At 43.4% G+C, this 24383-nt stretch overlaps 1 protein-coding gene across 6 annotated transcripts in view; it reads left to right on the top strand.

The window, feature by feature from the left end:
• TNC (tenascin C) overlaps positions 1–23905 on the top strand; it is a 97942-nt gene extending 74037 nt beyond the window's left edge. For 3 of the 6 annotated variants that reach the window (XM_090121591.1, XM_090121590.1, XM_090121592.1), the window contains exons 11-24: positions 120–392; positions 2358–2630; positions 10403–10675; positions 14757–14879; positions 15721–15864; positions 16965–17084; positions 17415–17558; positions 17867–17997; positions 18511–18643; positions 19706–19857; positions 20336–20432; positions 21078–21239; positions 21789–21952; positions 22612–23905. In XM_090121591.1, the coding sequence (XP_089977717.1) occupies positions 120–392; positions 2358–2630; positions 10403–10675; positions 14757–14879; positions 15721–15864; positions 16965–17084; positions 17415–17558; positions 17867–17997; positions 18511–18643; positions 19706–19857; positions 20336–20432; positions 21078–21239; positions 21789–21952; positions 22612–22722 (2300 nt within the window). In that variant the 3' untranslated portion in view covers positions 22723–23905. Of the gene's footprint in view, positions 1–119; positions 393–2357; positions 2631–3718; positions 3992–6194; positions 6471–8656; positions 8930–10402; positions 10676–14756; positions 14880–15720; positions 15865–16964; positions 17085–17414; positions 17559–17866; positions 17998–18510; positions 18644–19705; positions 19858–20335; positions 20433–21077; positions 21240–21788; positions 21953–22611 lie in introns of all 6 variants that reach the window. The other 3 variants (XM_090121595.1, XM_090121593.1, XM_090121594.1) reach the window with 3 other exon arrangements.
• Positions 23906–24383: the final 478 nt, after the last annotated feature.

Here is a 24383-nt window from a genome sequence, read left to right as displayed (position 1 = left end):
GGTGCATCTCTGTGCCACTCGCTTCCAAATGAAATTCATTAACTGAAAGTCATTAAGTAATACCGCATTGCCACCGGTCTGTAATCTGAGTAACTGACTGACTCTCTGTCCTTATTCAGAGGAAGAACCTGAGCTTGGAAACTTATCAGTGTCAGAGACTGGCTGGGATGGTTTCCAGCTCACCTGGACAGCAGCCGACGGGGCCTATGAGAACTTTGTCATTCAGGTGCAGGAGTCTGACAATCCAGAAGAGACCTGGAACGTGACAGTCCCCGGCGGACAGCACTCTGTGAACATTACAGGCCTCAAGGCCAACACACCTTATAACGTCACACTTTACGGTGTGATTCGAGGCTACAGAACCAAACCCCTTTATGTTGAAACCACCACAGGTATCTTTTCATCCAGCCTAACAGCTCCCTTTCATTGCAGACAGGGACACGAGCCAGAGCTATTGCAACTGCTTGACAAAGCTTGTTCACTCGGTCTGCTTTGCATGGGTGCACTGAACTCATTAAAGCTTGGCTGAACATCTCTGGCGTGGAAATGTCTCATGATCAGACTTTCCAATAAGAGTCTCTGTGCCCCCATGGAGACATTTTGCTTTCAGGAATGCTCTTTTTACCCCTCTCAGAATGGCTTGTTTTGTTCCCTTTATTCACTTTTCTGCTAGCTGACGCTAACTGCAAAACCCAACTGGCTGTTGCACATGCTCAGGAAAGTCCAGGTTGCCTTGTGAAATTACATTTGTAGCCCAACTAAGCAAAACCCAAGGGCATGTTTGAGTTCTGTCTTTCAGAAGCTATTTCTGAAATTACACACCAGCTTCTGCATAAATACAACATGGAGGGCATGGTCTGACTCAAGGCCAAGGCCCTTCCATGTGTTCTCATATGGAGAAGAACACGAGTAAATTTCTACCAAGAATATATTGAGCCACATGAAGTTTAAACAGTCAGATTGTTCTGAGGAAGATACAGTGCAAAAAGGCCACATTTAACCAAAATAACAGTGAGCTGAAAGAAGGAGGGTAAGCCTCACGTCATCAGAAGTTTGAGTGAGACTAATCAAGAGCCACAAACATAATTTTGTGGCTGATCTTGTGAAATGCTACACTTCGGATAAAGGTTTGCTTATCATGAGCTTCTACTGTGAGAAACAAATAGAAATGTCCGCCCTATGTGGCTCCATGAATCTTTCAGGTGTTAGCATCTCTGTAATGAGCAGGATACGAATTGGCAATAGAGGGGAACCAGCGGCTCTTCCCCTGGGTGATTCCTCTGGGCTTCCTTACAGACCTTGCAACCTCCTGCCACTGTGGGACGGCCAGAGCTTGCTCAGATGTACTTTTCCCAAGCACATATTGCCCAGCACAGAAGGGGATAAAAGTACATGTAAGAAAAAAAAAAAACAAAATGAAAGCATTATACTCAGCAGAGCTTGCCTGTTTCAGTAGTGCTTTGAGTGGCTTGGCTTCAGTAGAAATGCGTGTGGCACAGGGCACTTGCCTTGGGCTGCATCCTGCTGCAGTCTGGGAGTGCTGTGCTTTGAGGGTCTGGTAGCAGATTGCTCATTGAAAATAGACAAATGTGGCAAGGCAAAAGAAGCTGTAGAGGAACAAACAAGAAAACAGACATCATGGGTGTCCTGCCCAGACTCTCCCTTTATTGACATTATGAAAACAGCTGAAGATTCCCTGCTGAGGTTTTCCCTTCCATTTCTGGGTCATCCTCGGCATCCGGCTTTTCAGAATTTTCCCTTCTGGGGACTTTCAATTGTCAGAATTTTCTGAGCCTTCCTGGAGCATGTCAGGGATGTCTGCAGAGAGGAAGAAACCCCAAGGCAGCTATCACTGCTTTGCATTTTGGCTCCAGCTCCCAAATTACATGCCAGCTTTCATAAACTTAAGCTGAAAGGGAAACCAGAAGAACTAAAACAAAACACAACCTTTTCCTCTGGATACAGCTTTTCCTCTGGTTTTAGCTTCTCCTAAAACTGGAAGCTGACTTCTCCAAGTGCCCTGGGGTGCTTGGAAATGTTCTTTTGGGATTTCTTTCGTGCTCAGACCTCAAAGATGCATGGCTGCAAAAGGAAATAGCTAAAGCTTTTAACCTTCCTTTTTTCCTTTCTTTTTTTTTTTTTTCTGTCTCTTTTTCCTCTTTTTTAGCATTTTGAGTTGCTGTCATTTCATTTCTTCCCTTTTAAGAACTATTTTGCCTGTAGCAAGCTTTTACTTAAACTCTTTTCTCCAAGGGCAGCTTGGAGTGCTGTCAGCATGAGCAGAGCGAAGCAGATCATTTCTGAGCAGGTTGGGGTACGGGGCTGTCACTTCTGACCGATGTTGTTTCCCTCCTCAGGAGCACACCCCGAAGTTGGTGAGCTAACCGTTTCCGACATTACTCCTGAAAGCTTCAACCTTTCTTGGACGACCACCAATGGGGACTTTGACGTCTTTACTATTGAAATTATTGATTCTAACAGGTTGCTGGAGCCCATGGAGTTCAACGTCTCAGGCAATTCAAGAACAGCTCATATCTCAGGGCTTTCCCCCAGCACTGATTTTATTGTCTACCTCTATGGGATCTCTCATGGTTTCCGCACACAGGCAATAAGTGCTGCGGCTACAACAGGTATATAAAACCTACCTCAGTGCTAACTCTCCTTTCTTCTAACTCTTCCTTGCAGGTTGTGCCCATTTCCCTGCCCTCAGATACCCCATCAGTCTGCCCACTGCCAAATTCTCTACCTCACTGTTTGACACCTTCTAAAGAAGATCTGCCGCAGACATTTTGAGCTGTGAATGTTAAGCCACCGTCCCATCCAGCAAAGTCAGTCAATCACAGTGTGATGCAATTTCATTCACATAATGATGCGTTAGCTCTTGTTCAAACATTAGGGTAGGGACAATCTCTGAGACCGATGAGAAGCAAAACAAATTTCCCAAGAAGCAAGTGGGAGATGATTCATTATGATAGCTTTGCAGTATGTGCTGTGCAGCATTGAGGACACACTCCTTCTTTCAGATAAGCCAATTTATAGATACAGTTTTTATCCTAAATGGGTTTCAGGCAAATTTCAGTCTGTCAGCAGATTCCTACAAGGACAATAGATTGCTTGAATTCAGCTTCAGACTTCAGTTTTGATTTGATGTTGATAAAGGAAATAGGTAGGCATTTAGCTGTTGGCACATCGCATGTCCTGAGGTTTTACTGTTGATAGTGTGTCCAAAAAAGGCCCTCAAAGAGAAGGAAGTGTCAAATGTGCTTTGGCCAATTATAGCATGGAAGTGGAGTAAGAGAGGATGAGAGGACTAGGTTACAGAAGCAGAAGGTGCTTCTCACAGCAGACAGATAACAGCCCATGTTGTGATCATTTAACACCTCTACCAATTTTTTCCTGCTGACATGATCTCTGGAAAAGTTGTCATAGTTATTTGTTATAGCAGGAGATTAAGGTAGTCAATGACATCAAGTTTAATATCAAATATCAGTTTGTCAAGATAATGCAGAGTTGCATTTTCTAGCATCAGTAGATTGTGAATCTCCTCATTGAATCATGGCAAAGTGGGCACTGAGGTTATGGTATGGAGAACATCAAGAAGTATATGGCTAGATGGTCTTTGTGACCTGTGGCTCATGTGAATTCAAACTTTTGTTTTATTTTATTGCTTTGGGTTTTAATAATTGCAACGCATTTCCATTTGTTTTTCTTCCCATAGTAGAGGAACCTCTCCTTAGCAAACTCACTGTATCAAATGCTACCTCAGACTCCATGTTGCTCATGTGGGAAGCACAGGACAATGCCTTTGACCATTTTATTCTAGAAGTCAGAAACTCTGACTCCCCTTTGGACTCACTGGTGCAAATAGTGCCAGGGGCTTCCCGGCACTATGTAGTCACCGGCCTCAAAGCTGCCACTAATTACACTGTCCAGCTCCATGGTGTAGTTGATGGGCAAGGTGGTCAGACCTTGACAGCACTGGCAACCACAGGTATTTCACTGTTTCGACTTCTAGGTTTGCTTTTTTCTCTTCTTTCTTTTTCTGTCCACCAAACTGCTCTGAAACGTGGCTCCAACTCATCATCCTTATACTTCATACTTTGATAAAGTATAGGAACATCACCATGAGGGGAGGTTGAAATGAACTGACCTTGTGAGTGCTTGGAAAGAGAGATATCTGGGACAATGGAAAAGGCTGGAAAAGTGCCCCCAGCATTAAGGGAGCCAGTTGTAAACCATGATTGGTTTCATTATATATACACTTATCAGCAAGTGCTGTGTATATATAGCTGACATGCTCCAGATGGTTAATGTTTTTCACAGAATATCTTTTCACTTGATCTGAGCGATGTGCCTGTTCATCCCATCCTCACTTGCTTCCTTGTGGGTGGGAGGGCTTTGTAGCTTTGTCAGCCAGAGTGGCACTTGCATGTCATTTTGGTTCTTTGTTCTTAAAACCAAATGTCATCCAAGACATTTGCATCTCTTGTGGGAGTTTTGTGCAGCATGCTCAATGACCAGCCAAAATTGCATGGAGTGGTCTAGCCACCTTCTGCTAGTTCTGGCATTCTTCTCTGCCCGGCATTTTTAAGCATTCCCAGCAGAAAACTGGGCTTACATAGGAAGTCCACCCTTTCTTGATGGTCAGCCCACCACACTGCTACTTGTATTGCTGTCTTTTAGTCCTTGAGACCTGCTGGGTTTCGCCATGAGTCAGAGCTTTTCCTGTGGTGATGGTGATTCCAAGAGCTCACCGAAACTCTCCTGAAGAGAGAATTCCAACTCGTTTTGCATGTAGTACTCTTTGGAGTCTGGGTGTCATGTCATGAGCCTGCCTGACTGGATGCAAATGGCATGTGAAGGAATGCAGCCATGTCAGAACCAGACTGGAAAGGATCGGTTTTGTCACCTCTGAGCTGCATGCGGGGCTGGTGGCTCCATGCTCGGTCTCACTGGGTTCTCCACTCAAGCCTGTCTGCATTGTGGATATTTTCTCATCTCCTCCCATCTTCAGAGGTATTATGCTTACATGGTGATGTTTCACTGTCAGCCATGAAGGCATTGATTGGCAGCATGACAGTGGCCATGTGTCCTTAATCGGGGCCACTTGGATTCACCTCTTCCAAGACTTTTCCATTGAGGGAGGTCGACTATTAATTAAAAGCAATTGGGGACAGCTGGTAAAAATTGGAACATCTTGCAGCAGTTCTTGTTTTAGATAACAAAAGAATTTAATTCTTTCACTCTTCTTGGTCAGTTTGATACATCCTTCTTGCTTTTCTCCCAGCATGTATCACTTCTACAGTTATTCCCTGGTATCATACTGGCTGCATTTCCCAAGGTGTTCTTGGTTCAATTGGCAAGAGAAAAAGAGAAATTCAGAGCAGACGGGATTCCCAGGCCACCTCACTGCAGGGTCGTTTTTGTGGCCTTTTTGGGCTCTAATGAATCCTCAGTGATTTTACATTAAATGGAATAGATTAAAGTAGGAATGATACCCCTTCTATAGCATGAAGGCCAAGTTTCTGAATAGTCAGAAAGAGGAAGAGCAATAGCATTGCTTGGTTGTTTTTGTCCAGTCCATTAGATGTTCTTTGATTGTGCCTAATCAGGGGACAAGGAACATCTTAGCCATTGAGTCCAGAGAGGTTTTGGCCTGAGATTAGTGCTGAGATGATCACTGCTAGGACTAAAACCCCAATAAACTTCTGGGTCCAAAAATATGAGTATCTACAATGCCAGGCAACAGCAACGCTAAGCTGAAGTCAGTATTCAAGGACATCTGTTCTGATCCTAATTTCTGCCTGAATCCTACTTCAGAATTGCTGTGAGTCTGGGTATTCCTGTTAAATTTCCAGTGCTGAGTTACTGCAGTTTCTGTGGTTGTATCATGGGGCTGTTTGCTGTTGATGCTTCAGTAAATCAAGCCCACATTTCAGGAAGAAATTTTTGAGCATTTAAGAACGCTGAATGGAAAAATAATTAAAAATCAGCACTAATTTCACTGGCTTCTTTCCAAAACCTTACAAAATAGTTGTTACGGTGCTCTTCCTTTCCTCAACCACTGCAAAAGAAGGCTAACCCCTTCAGCTTTAGCTTTAAGTATCTCTAACCCCTCCCACCCCCCCATGGCTAATTCTTCCCCCCACCCCAAAGTAATGCTCTGTCTTCACCTGTGTTCCTTTCTCCTTCAGAAGCTGAGCCACAGCTGGGCACGCTCACACTCACAAATGTCACCCCCGACAGCTTCAACCTCTCGTGGACCACAAGAGATGGGCCTTTTGCCAAGTTTGTCATACATGTTAGAGATTCCTATGCAGCACACGAACCCCAGGAGCTTACGGTGTCGGGAGGTGTTCGCAGCGCTCACATCTCAGGCCTGCTAGATTACACTGGCTATGACATTAACATTAAGGGCACCACCGATGCAGGTGTTCACACAGAGCCCCTCACTGCTTTTGTCATGACAGGTACCTGCCGAAAGGTTTGGAGTATGTTTATCAGTTGATAATATACATATATACATATATATGTATATATATATATATTCCCGCATGGATAGAAGTGTGGGCTACAGCACTGAGTATCCAGCACTGATGCTTTTATTTGAAGCTTAGCGCAAGCATGGGTTGCAGCAGGCATGTTGACCTTAAAAAAATTTTAGGAGGAGTAATAGTTTAAAGTTATTCAAGAGCTCTCTGGAGTCTTTTTCTCATGTCTTATGATCTTTCCTAACTCCCAGTAATTAAGGGAGAAATTTGTCACTACTTCCAACTATACATCCATTATACATCCCTACACCTATACATCTTACACCTGTACATCCTTGGAGGCATTCAGGGCCAGGCTGGATGTGGCTCTGGGCAGCCTGCTCTGGTGGTTGGTGACCTTGCACATAGCAGGGGATTGAAACTAGATGATCATTGTGGTCCTTTTCAACCCAGGCCATTCGGTGAACTCATCTATGAACTCATCTATGTATGAATAGTTTGGCCAGATTTTATCTGGGATTAGTGAACATCACATGCTGATATAGTCAAGTAAATACTACAGTGTTCACATTCTGTGTATGACATGGCCAGTGTGCACTGCTAGGACTTGTCACACAGACCTATGGAAGTCTAAATAGGATTAAGGCAGAAATTGAGGCCTTTTCTTTTTCCTCCTCACTGCACTAATGCACAGTGGGAGCACTCCTTGAAGGAGCAGCATCCCTCGAAGCATTGGGGCCAGCACTTTCTAAGAAAATCAGTGACCACGATCCCTTCCCTTAGGGAACATGATTGCATTTTGCACCAGCTTTGGCCTGCCACCTAATGAATGTTGTTACAAGTCAGGAAGTGTTTGCTTCCAAAACTCTTCTGTTTTAAAACCAAACCATGGGCATTAGCGTTTTGAGAGGAAGCTTCCCACAACAAGGTAAACACGTGGCACCCCACACCACAGTTGGATGTGCCAACAGTTTGCAGAAACCTCCTGGGTTTAATATACTGGTGTCACTCCACACCTATCCCAGAGATACTCAAACAGAGTGTCAATGTCATCAGCTGTGAAAAGTCAAAAAACAAACCTAAAACTGTTAGCCAAAGAAAATTTTGCATTTAACTGACTTCTCCTCGTAAGCGATTGGAATTTGAGCAATGGAAGACTGGATGAGTTAATTCCTAGGCCAACACAATGTGGTTTGTCAAATTGTTTAGAGAATTCTAGCAATGCCTGGGATGCTGTGTCAAGGCCGGGGCGTAGCAGAGCCAGCTGATCTCCCTGTTTGACTCATCAGATTTTGTGTGAGCTTGACTGTCGTGTGAAAATTTGGCCTTTTTGTCTGAGAGACACAGTGGGAAAGTTTTGAGAAATTGGTCCACAGCTCTGAACTTTGACAAACGGATACAAACTGATCATAGCTGATGTAAAAGAAAAAAAAAAAAAAGACCCCTCACTGGAATTTCTTTAAGCTGTCAACATGCTACATTAGCAGCTGCCTGTGAAGCTCTTTGAACAGGTTATTGCTCTGTTCTGTGATCATTAGCCCCTGCCCTTAGCTGGTGCAAATTCTTGCTTCTCTCCTGTTGCCCACAAAAGCAATTTTGCAAATGTTTAGTCCTTGCACTGGCTGTGGCCTGGCTGATGGATGTCCTGCTTCTCACAGCCCTGCTGGCATCGCTGACCTTCCACTGCTGGAAGAACAGGCTGAGATACTCATGTGAGGTAGAGAGGAAGGAATGCAAGATATAGGAACTGTGAATGTCAAGGTTGAGACTTGTCCCTAAAGCAGCCGTGGTGGAGGCAACTGAAAGGAAATGAAAGCTTTGTGCATAACAGTTTTAAAACTGTTTTGGTTATATCTGCCTTCTAGTGCATGTGCAACAAGAGTAATGTGCTTACCCGTTGAGTTTTGAAGGAATTTCAAAGGAGCTTGTGAGATGAGGTGTTAAGATGCGCTAAAGGAAAATTAAGAATTGAACATTTAACTTTTGGAGGCTCCATTGAAAATCCTGGTCTTGTGATCTGGGCTATACACTTCAATTAATGCCACATTTTGGGGGAAAAAAGTTGTGATTTATGTCTGGTGGAATCTGTGACGTTTTCTAATTCGCAATTTTTTTTTTTTTTGCTTCTTTTTTTGTGTGTGTTTTTGCACCTTCCCTTCTTTTAGAGGCCATGCCCCCACTGGAAAACCTAACTGTCTCTGATATTAACCCTTATGGGTTCACAGTGTCGTGGATGGCATCGGAGAATGCCTTCGACAGCTTTCTTGTAGTCGTGGTGGACTCTGGCAAGCTGCTGGACCCACAGGAGTTCCTCCTTACGGGAGCCCAGCGGCAACTGAAGCTTAAAGGCCTTATAACTGGCATTGGCTATGAGGTTATGCTTTATGGTTTTGCCAAGGGGCACCAAACAAAGCCCCTAAGCACTGTGGCTGTTACAGGTATTTGAATGTGAACAAATTGTTCTCTTCCACTTTTTTTCTTTCTTGCTTTTCTTCTCACACGGAAGTTGGTTCATGCAATCCATTTGCAAAACAAACCTTGGCTTTTGCATCCCTTTCTGCATCGTGGCTACACATAACTCCTCGTGGTTGATCGGTTCACCAGTGAAATTCTATTCCTTTTAACTTGATGTTTCCTTTTTCTCTTTGAGAGGGATCCTGTAGAGACGCATGACGTGGGTTGAGGGGTGAAAATTTCTGCTATGTTCATGCAGGTACTTCTAACTGGAGTCTTTCAAGAGAAATAGCTGCATGCGGGAGCTCGTCTTGTTAACAGCTGCTGGGCACCTCAGCATTCTCCAACTCGCCAACCGTCGGGATCTTCAGGAGGAAATCATCCTGGTTTTCCTGCCTATGGCCTCGTTTCTTTCACTCTCTCTGTGTTCCACACACAGAACACAGTGTGGTCACTGCCAACCGTAACGTTGGCATCTCTTTCCACAAAACCTTAGCTCGTGTTCTCAGCCTCATCATAACTGCTGTCTTCCAGCAGCATTTGAATAATTTTCTTGAAAAGTTGTTGCAGACTGATTCTCTAGCCCTGTAACCCTCAAGTCTCATCTCCATGTTGCTGACGATGCAGCAGTAAACCTGACTGCAGGTTGGTGAGAAAATAAATAGGAACATCTTCCTCTGGAAGATAAAAGTGCATTGGAGATGCTCTAAGACAGTAAGCACTCCGACAGCATTTCTGTTGGTAGAGATGCTTGACCATACTGAGCTGAAGGTGTTTTGTGGTTGTTTAATAACTTACAGCTCCTGGGATCCTCTTGAGTGGGTTTGTTCACCAAGGACAGCAGGTCTTGCACATTGCATTTAAATGTATGAATTTTCATGATTCCCCATTGCTGCTTCAGCATTTGTTTTACATCAAAGTGAAGGGTTCTTCTGATCTAAAGCATCACAGAGGCCAGAAGTGCATGGAATAAGGGTTTTGCATGAAGAAAAAGACTCTTTCAAGAAACTTCTATGCTGTCTTCCTAACAGACAGAGACCTGACCACGTTACAGGCATGCCTGCAGATCTATATAACAAGAGCTTGTTTTTATCATGTCTAAAGGTTTCACATGCAATGGGTAACTCAATGGAAAGTAAGGGACCGGTGCACTTCCAACTTACTATCAGCATGTGTAATTTTGCATGGCAGAGGCAAATGATGTATTTCCATGTAGTGGACTTATGATAGAGTGAATAGTTTGAATGAGCCCACACACACCCTCATATATATTCTTTGGTATGTGTAAAATGCTAATGTTCTTTTTTTTTATTTGTTTTCACTAGCCAGCAGATTCTTTCCCTTTCTTTGAACTGTGGTTGGATGCTTGCAGTATGCTATAGCCAGACCTCAGGAAGGTCACTAATGAACTGATTCAAACAATCACTTTTTTTTTCCCCTACTGCTATCTTTTTTAGAGGCAGAACCCGAGGTCGACAACCTTCTGGTTTCAGATGCTACCCCAGACGGCTTCCGTCTGTCCTGGACTGCAGATGATGGGGTTTTCGACAGTTTTGTTCTAAAAATCAGGGATACCAAAAGGAAATCTGATCCACTGGAACTCATAGTACCAGGCCATGAGCGCACCCACGATATAACAGGGCTGAAAGAGGGCACTGAGTATGAAATTGAGCTCTATGGAGTTAGCAGTGGACGGCGCTCCCAACCCATAAACTCAGTAGCAACCACAGGTATTGTCTTTGTGGTAGGAAAAATGTGTTCATGCCTAATTCTGTTAACATTTCTCCTTTTCCTAGGTGGTCTGAGCGGTTACTGAGACCTTCAAACTGTCTCCTGCATGTCACCTACCCAAGTTTCGATTGTTCATATTGTTTTTGCATGAAAATATGCAGATTCTGGTCATGTAAAAAGTTCTTAAGGCTTAGGTTGAATTCTTCAGATTAACTTAAATGAAGAATGGGTTCACAACTTGAAGCATTTCATTTGGACACTTTTGAATTGAACTTTTTTTTTTCTCCATCAGTATCATGATGTCATTTTGAAATATTTAAATGTGAAAAAAATGAAGCAATGCTCTTAGATTCAAATTCTCTCTTTAAAAAACGTGGGGCTTACTGATTTGAAAATACAGTGATTTCATATCAACCTAATTCTGGGAGGAGGGGAATGAGAAGAGGATGGTTGAGTTCAGTGCAAGAAGAAGCCAACAGAAGTGTGTAAAAAATTTTGTGTCCAGCTATAATCCACAGCAAAGGACCAACAATAACTCATTGTGAAACAGCTTGCCCTAAAATAGCATGACCTTACAACTCACCTCAATGTCTGCGGTGGCAGTTGTTAGCATGGAAAGGCACATTTCTGAGCAGCTCCACTATCTGCCATCACAGCCCTTGAATAAACACATACCCACTCACCCAGACATTTACATGCATCCATTTCAGAGCACCTTTCTCTGGGCTCATGTGGGCTGTCTCATAATGGAGAAGGATGCTTGAAGTCAACTGCACTTATTAGCAGCATGTCCCCATTTTCACTGACTTCAGGATATTTATGGTAAACCACTAACTGTTATCATTTTCCTCATGACTACATTCTAATTTGGTCCTTTCAGGGAGATTTAGCACATGTCACCTCATGGCGCCAGTAGCCCCAAAGATGTTTTTCAGCTGCAAATAGCCCATGGATAATTGAGAATAGAGTTGGAGCCACAAAAATCCAGCTAAATAACTCAAGCTGCATGTTACACTGCATCAGATAGCTGGGGCCACCAAGGCATCTAACTAGTTTCTTATTTAGGAATTGGCTATTTGGAGAAACGTGAATATTTATAACAAATCCAGTTTAATGGCTAAGTAACATTTGCTACCTCTGCAATGGGTGGCTTGGACAGGTTCGTGTGCAGCCTTGCCTTATTCTAGCCTGTGTACAGTGTTTGAGCGAGCAAGAAATAAGTATCAGAATGCCTTCAGCCTTAGTAAAGGAAGCAGAAAAATCAGAAAAATCCTGCTAGGAACAAAGACTGCCAGCAAACAGGCCAGCAAACCTAACCCAAACATTACCATGGAAATGAGGTCATGAAAATGAAAGCTGAAAGGATTGAAAATCCCACTCTGTATTTATCACTCACACTTCTCCCTTCTTCCCTACATGAGCACATACCCTTGTGTAAACATATGCAGTCATCAGGGATCAGATCTGCTACTGGTGTAAATCAGTGCAGTTGAAGACATCTGCTTTAAGCATCACTAAGCAACCCTCTCTAGAGGTCTGACCTCGTATCTCTGCATGCGAAGCCATCCACCCATGGGAAGGAAGAAGAGGGAGGAGAGACCTTGCGTGTTCACCACTGGGTGCACTGTCCTCCTCTGTGGTTTCCTTTCTTACTTTCACCAATTCTACTGGGATAGAGGACATTAACCATAAGATCACTGCATAGCAAGGCAGCATTGCACAGAGCTTCAGTGCCTGATCCAGTTGGCAAGAACGAGTTTGCACACTGCTGCTCTCGGAGGAAGTGTCTCTTGGAGATTCTTCTGTACAATATCTGTGGAGATGCAGTTCAGCCCTCAGCAGGGGACTGGTGGCTGTGTGCCAGTTAATATCCTTGGTAGGAAGTGTGGGACTCATGCTGCTAATTTCCTCTTCTTTAAGTGGTGTTTTGCCACATTCTGATGGGATTTTTCATCTGAGAGGATCCCAAAATGCTCTTTATATGTGACAAATACAGTCTGATGCTTCCTGATTCTTAGTAGAAGAAAGCCAGTGAACATATTTGTGTAGTCTGTTAGTGAGGAAAGAACATATGTAGCAAAAAACCAACCAAACAAAAAAACCCAACAATAATCAGAGCTCTGTAAGTATCACGGACCTCACAGGCAATCCTCAATCTCAGGTAGAGCTAATGAGGAGTGGTGCTGGAGGATAATGCTGATGATCTGTGTCTGTCCAACAGCTGCACTGAGTTTTTTTGTGATAAAAAAACAGAAGCACCCTGGCCTGCTTTTTTTTATGCCTGCTTAATTCTGGCTTTCAGGTGGCTCAAGATGGTATCACTTGCTGCTGTTTCATTTCCCTGTGCTCAAAGGAACCACTCTGTTACCTTTCTGGTACTCATTCAAAGACTGGTGCTTCCCAGGAGGGTCCCGCATGCTTTGTTTGCTATGTTTGCTCCTGGGAAAGCAGATGCAGTTGGGGTAATGGGATGTGAATGTCTTATGCAGTTAAGGCTTTTTGTACTGTTATTTGCTATGCAGCAGTTTACCTGGTATGGCAAACATGTATGAATTCAAATGACACGGTTAGGTGCTTATTTTCTGGGTAAGGCTGAAGTATCTGTGTGTATGAAACCCCTGAATGCTGGACCAAAGAGGGCTGTGGTTCATGAAGTTATCCATCACAATTTAGATTGAGTAGCCGGTTTAGGTCACGTAGCTTTGCTAACCCTCCCTTGCTTTCTTCCTTCTCTACTCTTTCTTTCTCTGGCTTTTCCATGTGATCAAGCCTCCCAAGCCCAAAATGCCTTGTGAGAAATGATTTACATTTCTCTTGAGGGCTCAGTTGTTTTTCCTTCCTTGACTTTGGATTGATTTAGTGCATTGCTGCTGGAGCTTTGGGGACACACAGAACAAACAGCCCTCTTTGACTTCTTTCCCGCAGACACGTTCTTTCCAATCTATTCCAAGCACAGTCACTTTTTTTTCCTTCTTTTGCCACCTTCCCCTTGCCCACAGCTTGTTTCCACCACTCTTTATGTGGTTTATGTTTGGGATCTGTCGCCTTTGTGCTAATGACTAAGTCAGTATGTGTGGGCTGTTTGTTTCTTTTCACATTTCAGCGTTGTTTTGGTTACAGTCAAAAAAGCAAATTGGAAGTGAGATGCTGAGTGTAAACTTAGAAGTTGCAGATTCCTTCACCATGTCCTTTCAGAAGCCCTTACAATCATGTTTTGCAGTAGCTTACTTAAACTTTAAAGTAGAATGCTTCAGATTGCGGCACACGTTGGTTTGCATCTTCAGATTGGGTCATTTTGGTAACACTCGTTGGACTTTGTTTGCAAGGCTAAACAACGAGGTTGTACCAATGAGTGTGTCCCAGCTCACCAGTCTTATTTTATACAGGGAAATGTCGTGCTCAGGTTTGGACAGGGTAAGGCTGGGCTGTATGGCAGAAAGCTGTGGTGATACCACAAGTGCCTTTCCTATTACCTAGAAAAAAATCATGGTCTCTAATAGTATTTCCAAGAAGAAAACCTAATATTGTAGGGTTCAGCCAACGGAAGTTACAGGCAGGCAGTGCTTGAGAGGATGGTTCTTACGGGGGGAAATGAGCCTGGGTCTCATTTAGGCATCCTACGGTAGAAGGTTTATGCTCAAGGAGAGGCATCTCTGCATTGCTAAGGGTTGTTGTGTGTCACAAACAGGGCTCCAAAACTCAACATAAAGACTAAGAATCATCCAAGTGAAACTAGGTTAGAAAAACAGATAAGTACAGTGGTAATAAAATAGTACTCCTGTAAGTGTTGCTCTATATACTGAAATCTCTGTTATTTTGTGGACAATCTGTGGCACTTTTAAATTAGAAAGTACTGTAATATTACTGAAAATGGAAAATTAAGACCGAGTAGATTATTGCTCTCAGTGTGTGATAAAACCATTAGGTGGTACTGCCCGCATCCATGTTGCTTTGTAGAGTACTGATAGCATCACTCCTGGCACGCAGGAGTAATACAAGACACAGCACCAAGAGCTGGCAAACAAATTATTGACCTTTTCTCTCTCTGTGGTGTGTTTGTCCTCTCTTCTCCACCGACAGTTGTGGGATCTCCCAAGGGAATCTCCTTCTCAGACATCACAGAAAACTCTGCTACAGTCAGCTGGACCCCCCCCCGCAGCCGCGTGGAGAGCTACAGGGTCTCCTATGTCCCCGTCACAGGCGGTGAGTGTGGGGACGTGGAGGGAGATGGTAAAGGGGAAGAGTGAAAAGTGTATCTGAGAGATGGCCCTCAGAACAACAACTGTAAGCCATGGTTATCAGACTTCTCAAAGGTAGTGGTATTTCTTAGTAATCCCCGTTGTGGTTTCAGTATTATATCCCTGTTTCAGTGCGTTGTTAGCATAACTTAGGGACATCTCTGGAAGGAAACAACTATTGAGCAAACTCTGCATATGCCAGGATCATAAAAGAGGTGCTTTTAAATAAGACAGGTAAAGATGTAGGTCTCTAGACAATGTAAACGTCCATGTATAGTGATCCCACAAAAGAAAAGGAATGACCTACAGTCATGATCAAGCATTTGCCCATGTGTTCTGCTGGAATAAACCCGGAATTTGAAAGAAGTATGTCATAAATCTTCACAACTTACAATAATGTACAGTATGTCTTTGTTTAAAATGAGATGAGTGAAGGAGAACATCATCAGACTTGGTTTATCTTTGTCCATCCTCTGCAAGAAGCCAAGTAGTTTTAAACTAGAAAGTCCTATCTTGTATGCAGGTAGTGCTGTTTTCATCTCTTGTATGAAGTATGATATCAGAAATACTGATTCTTTTCCTTACTGTTGGCATGCCAATAGCAAAGAAATAGAAACCATTGTCTTAGAGTCAGGTGTTGTGGCCACAGTTTGTTTTCCCATTAGTGGTTCTAACAAACTGGGGAAAAATTGAGCTCCTGTACATGTGAATTCACATTGATCACAACGTGTTTAACCTGAAACACACTTCTTTCAAGCATTTATGGAGAACTGCCATTAATCCATTGACATTGACATTTGTCCTAGGCACTCCCAATGTTGTTACAGTCGATGGAAGCAAGACAAGGACAAAGCTGGTGAAGTTAGTCCCGGGTGTAGACTACAATGTTAATATCATCTCTGTGAAAGGCTTTGAAGAAAGCGAACCCATCTCTGGAATTCTGAAAACAGGTAATACATAAATAGCAGGTTTCTATATACACTGTCTGCATCACAGAACAGACTCAGGAATGAAGGACTTTAATCTTGTCCCCTCTTTCCTTTGTATCTTTCTACTTCAGGTGAGAGGAGAACTTTCAGGTTTGATCAGGCTCCCACTCTGCCAAGAGCAGAGCTGACTTGCAGTGGGGCACAGACAATCCATGTGTTTACAATCCTAATATACAGAAACAAAAGGAAGTTTAATTACTACCATTCTACTGATGTGGGAGCAAAGAACCAGCTCACTGGGCCCACTTTCTGTTGTGTTCTCCGCATCTCCCAAATTCACAACTGTGTCCTAAGCACAAAAGCATCCTCTATCTTGTTCTCTCTTGTTTTTTTTTTTTCTTACAGTATACCTTTAAATGTCTCCACGGGAAATGTTTTTGCCACCATGAAGTCTCATTTGTTCGTTATTTTTGGACTCTGACAAGTGTTCAGAGAACTGTGGCAAGGACAAGATGATGTAGATTGGATAATAAAGTGCAATTTATAGCCTGTTCCAGCCATACTGGGGACAGGCATCTCTCCCAGCATAGGGAGAGCATAAAAGGAGGTGCAAAGCAGAGTCCCACAAGGAAGTAAGGCATGATGTTTGGGTGGTTAGCTGGCTGTTGCATTGGTTTATTTTTATAAGTGCAGGGCGAGCTGTTGGAAGGTCACAGTGGCTATCAATTGCCGTCACATTAGTTATTTTTCCCAAGCTCTGTCTCCTGAGTTCGCTCCAAGAAGCAGTCCAGACTTGAGGGTGTTGAGAGAAATATGTCAGCTCTGACAGGGCTGTTAAGATTGATGTTATCAGGACTGATCTGAGAATGCAGTTAGTTATGTCTGTTCCCAGTGTTTAATCTTTCCACGCGTTGACCTCCCGTCTCCAGTGGAGGCATTTGATGTCTCTTTATAGGCACTGACGTTTTTTCTGCAGAGCTCCACTATTCCAAAGGGAACCATAAAAGCTGCTGCATTGAGCAGTAATGTTTGCACATTTTACATTCTATGGTTACAACAGAGAGTTGCAGAGAGCTGATAGTAATTGCCAAATTCCTTCATCATGTTATCGTTTCTTCCAGCTCTGGACAGCCCATCAGGACTGGTAGTGATGAACATTACAGACTCAGAGGCTCTGGCAACCTGGCAGCCTGCAATTGCAGCTGTGGATAATTACGTTGTCTCCTACTCTTCTGAGGATGGTAAGAAGAGTTCGTGATGGGTCAGGGAGCTGCGATTCCAGGAGGGCAGGTCCAAAAGGGAGCGGGTGGTTGCCACTTGATGGAGACGCCTTGCTGGAAGCATGTTAAAAACCACCAATTTAGTTAATGCTTTCCTAATTCAGGCATGAACAAAGATACTTTTGAACTCATGAACTTCTTGAAAAGGTGCTATAACTCTTAAGAACACTAGAGAGTGCTAACACTCTTAGAGAGGGCTCTGCTGTTAACCCAGCATCACCTAGAGGAGCACACGGATGAGCATACCAAGGCATGCCTGAACGACTTCCCTCTTCTGTCTTTTCTTCTTAGAGCCAGAAGTCACACAGATGGTATCAGGAAACACAGTGGAGTATGACCTGAACGGCCTTCGACCTGCGACGGAATACACCCTGAGGGTCCATGCTGTGAAGGATGTACAGAAGAGCGAGACCCTCTCCACCCAGTTCACTACAGGTGCTGTGTCCCACTTTGCTGGGAGAGGAGGCAGGCTGCCATCTCCTTGATCCCACAAGGCTTACTTTCCTCTACGACCACCACCTCAGCCAGCATGTGTGCTTTTTGCTAGGAACTTGAATTTTGAAAGCACTCATACTATGTTTTTAATCATAAAATTTAGGATAACTTTTTTTTTCTTCTTTAATTTTCAATTTCTGCAGAGGGAAAGCGTGTTTTCCTATAACCTTCCTTCCTATAATCTTCCTATAACCTCTGTGCTAAACAGTATCAGTGTGTGATTGTAATTTCTCTGCTCTCTCCTTCAGGACTCGATGCTCCAAAAGATTTAAGTGCTACCGAGGTTCAGTCAGAAACAGCTGTGATAACATGGAGGCCTCCGCGTGCTCCTGTCACTGATTACCTCCTGATCTACGAGTCCATTGATGGCAAAGTCAAGGTAGAGCACTTGTATCCAAAGCTGAAGGGCTGTACCTCAAAACTGGACAGTAAAGATGCTCCAGAAAGGGTTCTGATTTTCAGGGAAGCAGATTGCCTGAGCATGCTGAAAATCGGTTCTTTAAAGTTGCACACACACACAAGAAAAAAGCTTTTTGAGGTCTGGAGAACAAAATTTCCAGATTTGTCTTAAAGGATGATCTTGCTCAATTGTTTTGTGAGCTGCACAGTCATCTGTGCAGTGTGTATATCCAAATTGTGTAAACTTTTGTGCTGACCTGCTTTTAAACCACACAGCTTACAGACTATGGCATGAAACATTCACCTCCATACAACTTTCCTGAAGAAAGCGAGCAGGAAAAAAACCTTTGAGGAATACAAGTTTTGCATGAGATAATATAAATGGTTAAAGATACAACCATAATCACCACAAAAAGAAACTGAAGTATGGTACAGTTCCACTTAGTATGATTTTCTCACTGTGGTCTCCTTGTGTTGTTTATCATCCCCATAGGAAGTCATCTTAGACCCTGAGATGACCTCTTACACCCTGACAGAGCTGAGCCCATCCACTCAATACACAGTGAAACTCCAGGCACTGAGCAGATCTGTGAGGAGCAAAACGATCCAGACCGTTTTCACCACAAGTAAGGACCTTAGAGTGTGTAAGCAGATGAAAGTACAAAAGTCCCATTCTCCTGAAGCTGTAGCATCATCTGCTTCCCCCAAACTGGAAGGATGACCTTTGTTCCTTTACATCCAGCCACACTATCTCTGTAGTCTTCTTTCTGATGAAACATCCTACCTTTCCCATGTAAGATCCTGAATGGGATGTCACATCTTAAATCCACACTGACCCCTTGAGTAATTTTTATCTTGGTGTATAGCAAGTAGTTAGAACAAATCAGCTTTTTAAATTGAAATGAAGCAAACAACACCCAAACACACACATTTGTTCAGGAGTCTTTGGAGCTGAATTTCTGGACAGGTTTTTTTTTTGTCCTCTTTCTGAGGTCAGTTTGTGTACTGTCCATTCCAGCTCTAATAGGACAGCCCTGTGGTAAGTTGAATTCCAGAGTAGATTGGGTTCTTTGAAGGGTTCTTCTCAGCTGACATATTTGGCAGTCACTGGTCTCACTGACACATCTTTTGATGGCAAGAAAAATATAATATTGCTTAGTATTAACTGTAAAACTTTGCCTATCATTTGTCCCCCTTTTCACGGACCCAGCAGCACTTTCAACCATCTCCATTGCTCCACTGCCCTTGTACCAACTTCAGCCCAAGGACTCGTGGAAGTCACACAGCCCCCATTCTGCTCCCAGTCAGTCCCTGTGTAAAGCAGGATGACACCAGAAATAGGAGGATTCATCTCTGTGTATTCAGGAGACATCTGGCTAACTGACAGGGGTTCCACCATTTAAATATTGAGCTGGCAGATGTACTCCCCTCATAACAGGGAGGAGTTATATGGCATTTACAGTGCTCCCAAAAGTGTAGACAGATGTGCAAAACCTTACCCAAAAGAAAAATGCATGTCATCTTATGTTTATTGTAATTTTTTGTGTGTGTATGATAGCAATTACGAGCCAGTTTCCGGGCTTAGCACATGACTATGCCGTTGATCACCATGAGTCATTTGAGTTCAACAAGTTAATTGTAATTGCTGATCTCTCAAGGACTGTTTTCTATTTTCTTTTTTTGCGCAGCTGGTCTTCTTTATCCTTATCCTAAAGACTGCTCCCAAGCTCTCCTGAATGGAGAGGTCACCTCTGGGCTCTACACTATTTATCTGAATGGAGACAGGACACAGCCTCTGCAAGTCTTCTGTGACATGGCTGAAGATGGAGGTGGATGGATTGTGAGTAAAAAGGGGAGCCCAAGGCACCATAAAATGTATCTGCATATACCTAGAACAAAGTTAGGTTGCATCCCTGCTCTCCTTCAGCACTGCTCATAGAGCTCTGTTACTGCAGTATCAGTGGATGGAGGAGAAGCTGAAATGACCATCTTAGATACCTTAAAAACAGATAATAAGGTGAAAGGAGGGGAGTCTGACTCAATTTAGATGGGAAGGAGAGTTTAAAGATGCAGAGAATAGAAACTAGAAGACCACATTACCTGTGGGAGTCTGAGAATGGAATAGAGAAGACTTACTTAAAAAAAATGAGTGTTCACCAAACCTGGTATGATTCAGTAACTGCAGTGAGACTGCTGCATGAGTGATAGGGGCAGGGGAGCAGCAATGCCAAGCTCTGCATTGGCAACAGCTGCATTGCTAGCACTCCTTCTGGCTAAGGCAGTTTGACTGTAACTCTTCTTGCATGCTGGGGCTGTAGGTGTTCCTGAGGCGCCAAAATGGAAAGGAAGATTTCTACAGGAACTGGAAGAATTACGTGGCTGGCTTTGGAGATCCTAAGGATGAATTCTGGATAGGTAAGTGGCAAGAATTTATCTTATTCTAGCAAGCCCAAACAAGCAAAGAAAACCCAAAAGACAAGGTGCCATTCTGAAGCCTCTGCTCAAGTGACAAGGCATTTAAAGGGGAACACAGTCCAGGCAAAGGAGGAGCAAGCTGCAGGGGAGGCTGAGACTGCCAGGTCCAACCCAGTCCTTTTCATAAATGTCAAATCTCTTGGGTGACAAATATACCAAACTGATGCTCACTGGTGCTCTGTAAGAAGTCAGAACCTGAGATGCAGCTGCAAATGCTCTTCTTGCTGTACTCCTAGGATATCCCTAATAAGAAAAACACAACAGTTAATGAAGTAAAATGGGGTAAAAAGCAAATGTGCAGAGGCTGGACTACATTTTATTTGCTCATAGATGGAAGACAGTGACTGTCACGCAGCATTGGCTTTGGTTACTTTTCTCAAGGTGCTCCATGCTGCTGTGATTTGAAGGGCTGAGCTAGTCTCTAAAAGTATTTCTTTTTCATTTTGTGCTGACATTGTCCCACAGCTTCAAATAGCTTATCTTCCTAACCGGTGTTACTGTCACGGGGTATTTGTCCTGGGGTATCTGTCCAGGCCAGTTTGACACCCTTTATAGGACATATGGATCATTCTCGTATTTCTACAGGTCTGGAGAACCTCCATAAAATCAGCTCTCAGGGGCAGTACGAGCTGCGTGTGGATTTGAAAGACAGAGGTGAGACAGCCTACGCTGTGTACGACAGGTTCAGCGTCGGAGACGCCAAGACCCGGTACCGGCTGAGGGTGGATGGCTACAGTGGCACAGCAGGTGAACTGAAATATGTATTTCTTCTGTTCTGCAATTTCCTCTCAGCTGAGTCAAGCTTCCAGCCTGTGCACGTTGAAGATGAGCATCACAGTGGGTCCCTCTCTCTGGATGTCAGGCGTTTGAAAATATGAACGTATCAGTGGCTTTTATGTTTCCGTTCTAAATCCTCCAGTTATTTAGATGCCACTTTTTATGGCATGCTTGTGACAGAATATAAACAAGTATACTAAGCAGCCACATATCTCATTTGGTCAATACTCTGCTGTCATTTACGCAGCTAATAATAACATGGCATGGTCTCATCTCTTCAGTGGAATATGCAGCAGAGTTCTGCAATGACATTTGTAATTTTGCTGAACAAAGTGGTTTGAGTTGCCTTCTGAAACAAAAATTGTGTGCTTTCTTCTGAAGTAAAACAAATCAATGCTGAAGAAGCTTAGATACACAACCAGATGCATGGTACAGCCCAAACATTTTGTGCAGTATGATCACTCCCATGTAATCTAAATCACAGAATTCACTGACTTTGCTTTTTCTCTTTCCATCCAGGTGACTCCATGACCTACCATAATGGAAGATCCTTCTCCACTTTTGACAAGGACAATGATTCTGCTATCACCAACTGTGCTTTGTCATACAAGGGTGCTTTCTGGTACAAGAATTGTCACCGAGTCAATCTGATGGGCAGATATGGTGACAACAACCACAGTCAGGTGAGTTTGGTGTCTGAAGGCTTTTGTAATGTGTCAGAAGGAGAGGAATTGCAGTTATCTGTCTGGTGGTTCAGCTAGCCAGAAACCCATCAGCCAAGCCCACCCTCCAGAGGAAAGAATAATAGGAAAAGATAGGGACAGCTGCTCACAAAACAAGAATGCCACGTCAGCTGGAGAAGTATTGATGGTTTTGTATGACTTTCTATGGATATCTCAAAAGTCTGCAGAGAACAACTGTAGTTTTCAAGTGTGAAACAAAACGCTCTTCCTGCCATGAAGGCCAGGCAAAAAGTGACAGCTCTGGGAAACAGCTTATGACTTTGTACAGGCTGTGCGTGCTAGTGGCCAGAGACCTGTGCTTCCCAAAGTCCCTTTGATTTGCTGTGTCTCTGTTGCCAAGTTAGAGTGGTAATGCATTGGCACAGACTGCCCAGGGAGGTGGGGGAGTCACCATCCATGGAGTTGTTCCAGAACCATGGAGATGTGGTGCTGAGGGATGTGGTCAGTGGGCATGGTGGGGGTGGGTTGAGGTTGGTGATCTTAGAGGTCTTTTCCAACCTTCATGATCCTGTGATTCTAAAAGCTGAAACAAAGGCTGACAACAGGGAAGGAACTGAAGTGGATGTGTGACTTCTCACGCTTCATCTTTGTCTTTGCAGGGTGTTAACTGGTTCCACTGGAAGGGCCACGAATACTCCATCCAGTTTGCAGAGATGAAGCTGAGACCCTCCAGCTTTCGAAATCTGGAAGGAAGACGAAAGCGAGCATAAAGCCTTGGGATGGTGAAAGGGCTACAGGCGGGGCGACGTGGGGAGGGACAGAGAACGGGGGGCGTGGGGGGATCTCTGGCATCACTGGGGTGATGGGGGTGAGGAGCTGGTAGTCGTACCAAAGCATCGCAACCCTTGGCACAACAGCCCAAACGATGAGCCTTATGTGTCCCAGCAATTCCAGCAGAGCAGCTCCAGCTCTGCCCACCACTGATGTCCTTCACGCCAAAGACAACGATCTCAAGGGTTGTATGCTGTTTTCTTCATTTTTCTTTTCTCAGCCTCTGGGATGAAGTTCTTCCACGATCTGACTATCTCTTGGGTGGCCCAGGGTAGGGGAGGGAGAACAGCTTTGTATATTGGTAGTTTGTTTTAGAACCAGCCATATTTTTTACATATCGTACACAGAAATGTGTATGATTAATTATCATTATTATTATTATTAGATATAATTGAAATCCTTTGGTCGTTGGAAAGCCTTTTTATATATATATATCAAGTACCACAAAGAAGAAGGGAGGGGGAGGGGGGCAGGGAAAGCAGTACATTTTTAAACTTAAGCAAAAAATTAATATTATTAATATAATGACAAAGTAATAATAATAATGATAATAATAAGCTAAGTTTTTGTCATTTTTAAGAGAACAATGCTTTTGGGAACACAGCAGGACAGTGTCTGATTGTAAATTTCTTTTTTAAATAAAAGCACAATTACTTTTAAATAAATTTCTACCTTTTTTTCATACTTGTTGAGTTGGTGCATGTCCAGGGTATCTGTACTTACATGGGGAAGTAAAAGGCTGAAAATGATCAGGCTGCTGAGCCCATACTTAAAACTGTTCCTTTTGTTAGTGGTTGGCTGTAAGAATTCTGCTGGGTTTCTTGCAGTGAGATGTCCTTATGGATTTGGTTTCTTTTAGAACACATTTCTTTTTTTTTTTTTTTTTCCTGCCCAAAAGCTTCTACACGTTTTTCTCAGTGTTACTGACCAACGCTTGCTCCATCTAGGTGGGAATAACTAACAAAAGAAAACAAGGAAAGCACAGAGTTGTTGTTAGGTACCATTGGTGACTTTGAACACTTGTGTAAATAAAGGGCTCTCTTTTTGTATGAATGAAACCTATGTGTAGTTCCTCTGTATCATGCTCTTCAGTTGAAGACAATAAAAGATCTTTTGTTTTAATCCAGTCTCTCTGCCTTGCTTCAAGGTTGTGCTTCTCAAACAGAGCAAATATTTCGGCCCCTTCCTTGCCAGCTGCAAGGTAAGCTCAGATATTGCTGTTTTCACAAGGTATAAAACGTGTGTGCATGAGAACAGCACTTTCTCAAGAGGGAAGGAATTCTCAGCAGGGAAGGAATCACTTCACCACTGACTTCTTTCTTCCTAATTTCTCCCCTTCCTATATGCATATATTACTGCAGCACTTCCATTTCAAAGTGTCAGTTGTGTTAGCCCTTGGGAATGGCATTCCATGTTGGGGTTTACTATCTGAGAAAGGATAATGCCCAGCTGGGGAAGCAGGAGAAGGCCCTCACAGAATCAGTGAAGCACTGGGGGTCTTCTTATCACATGGTTCCTATGCCAGAATCTCTTGGCACTCTCCTCCCCCATCATAAGCTGTGGTTGGCTGCCGGCAGATGGCACACAGAGTCTGTCTGTC

The sequence above is a fragment of the Phasianus colchicus genome, chromosome 19 (assembly GCF_987193195.1).
Source record: "Phasianus colchicus chromosome 19, bPhaCol1.hap1.1, whole genome shotgun sequence".
Taxonomy (NCBI): domain Eukaryota; kingdom Metazoa; phylum Chordata; class Aves; order Galliformes; family Phasianidae; genus Phasianus; species Phasianus colchicus.
The sequence above is the reverse complement of the archived record's forward strand: the minus strand, read 5'-3'. Positions and strand labels throughout refer to the sequence as shown.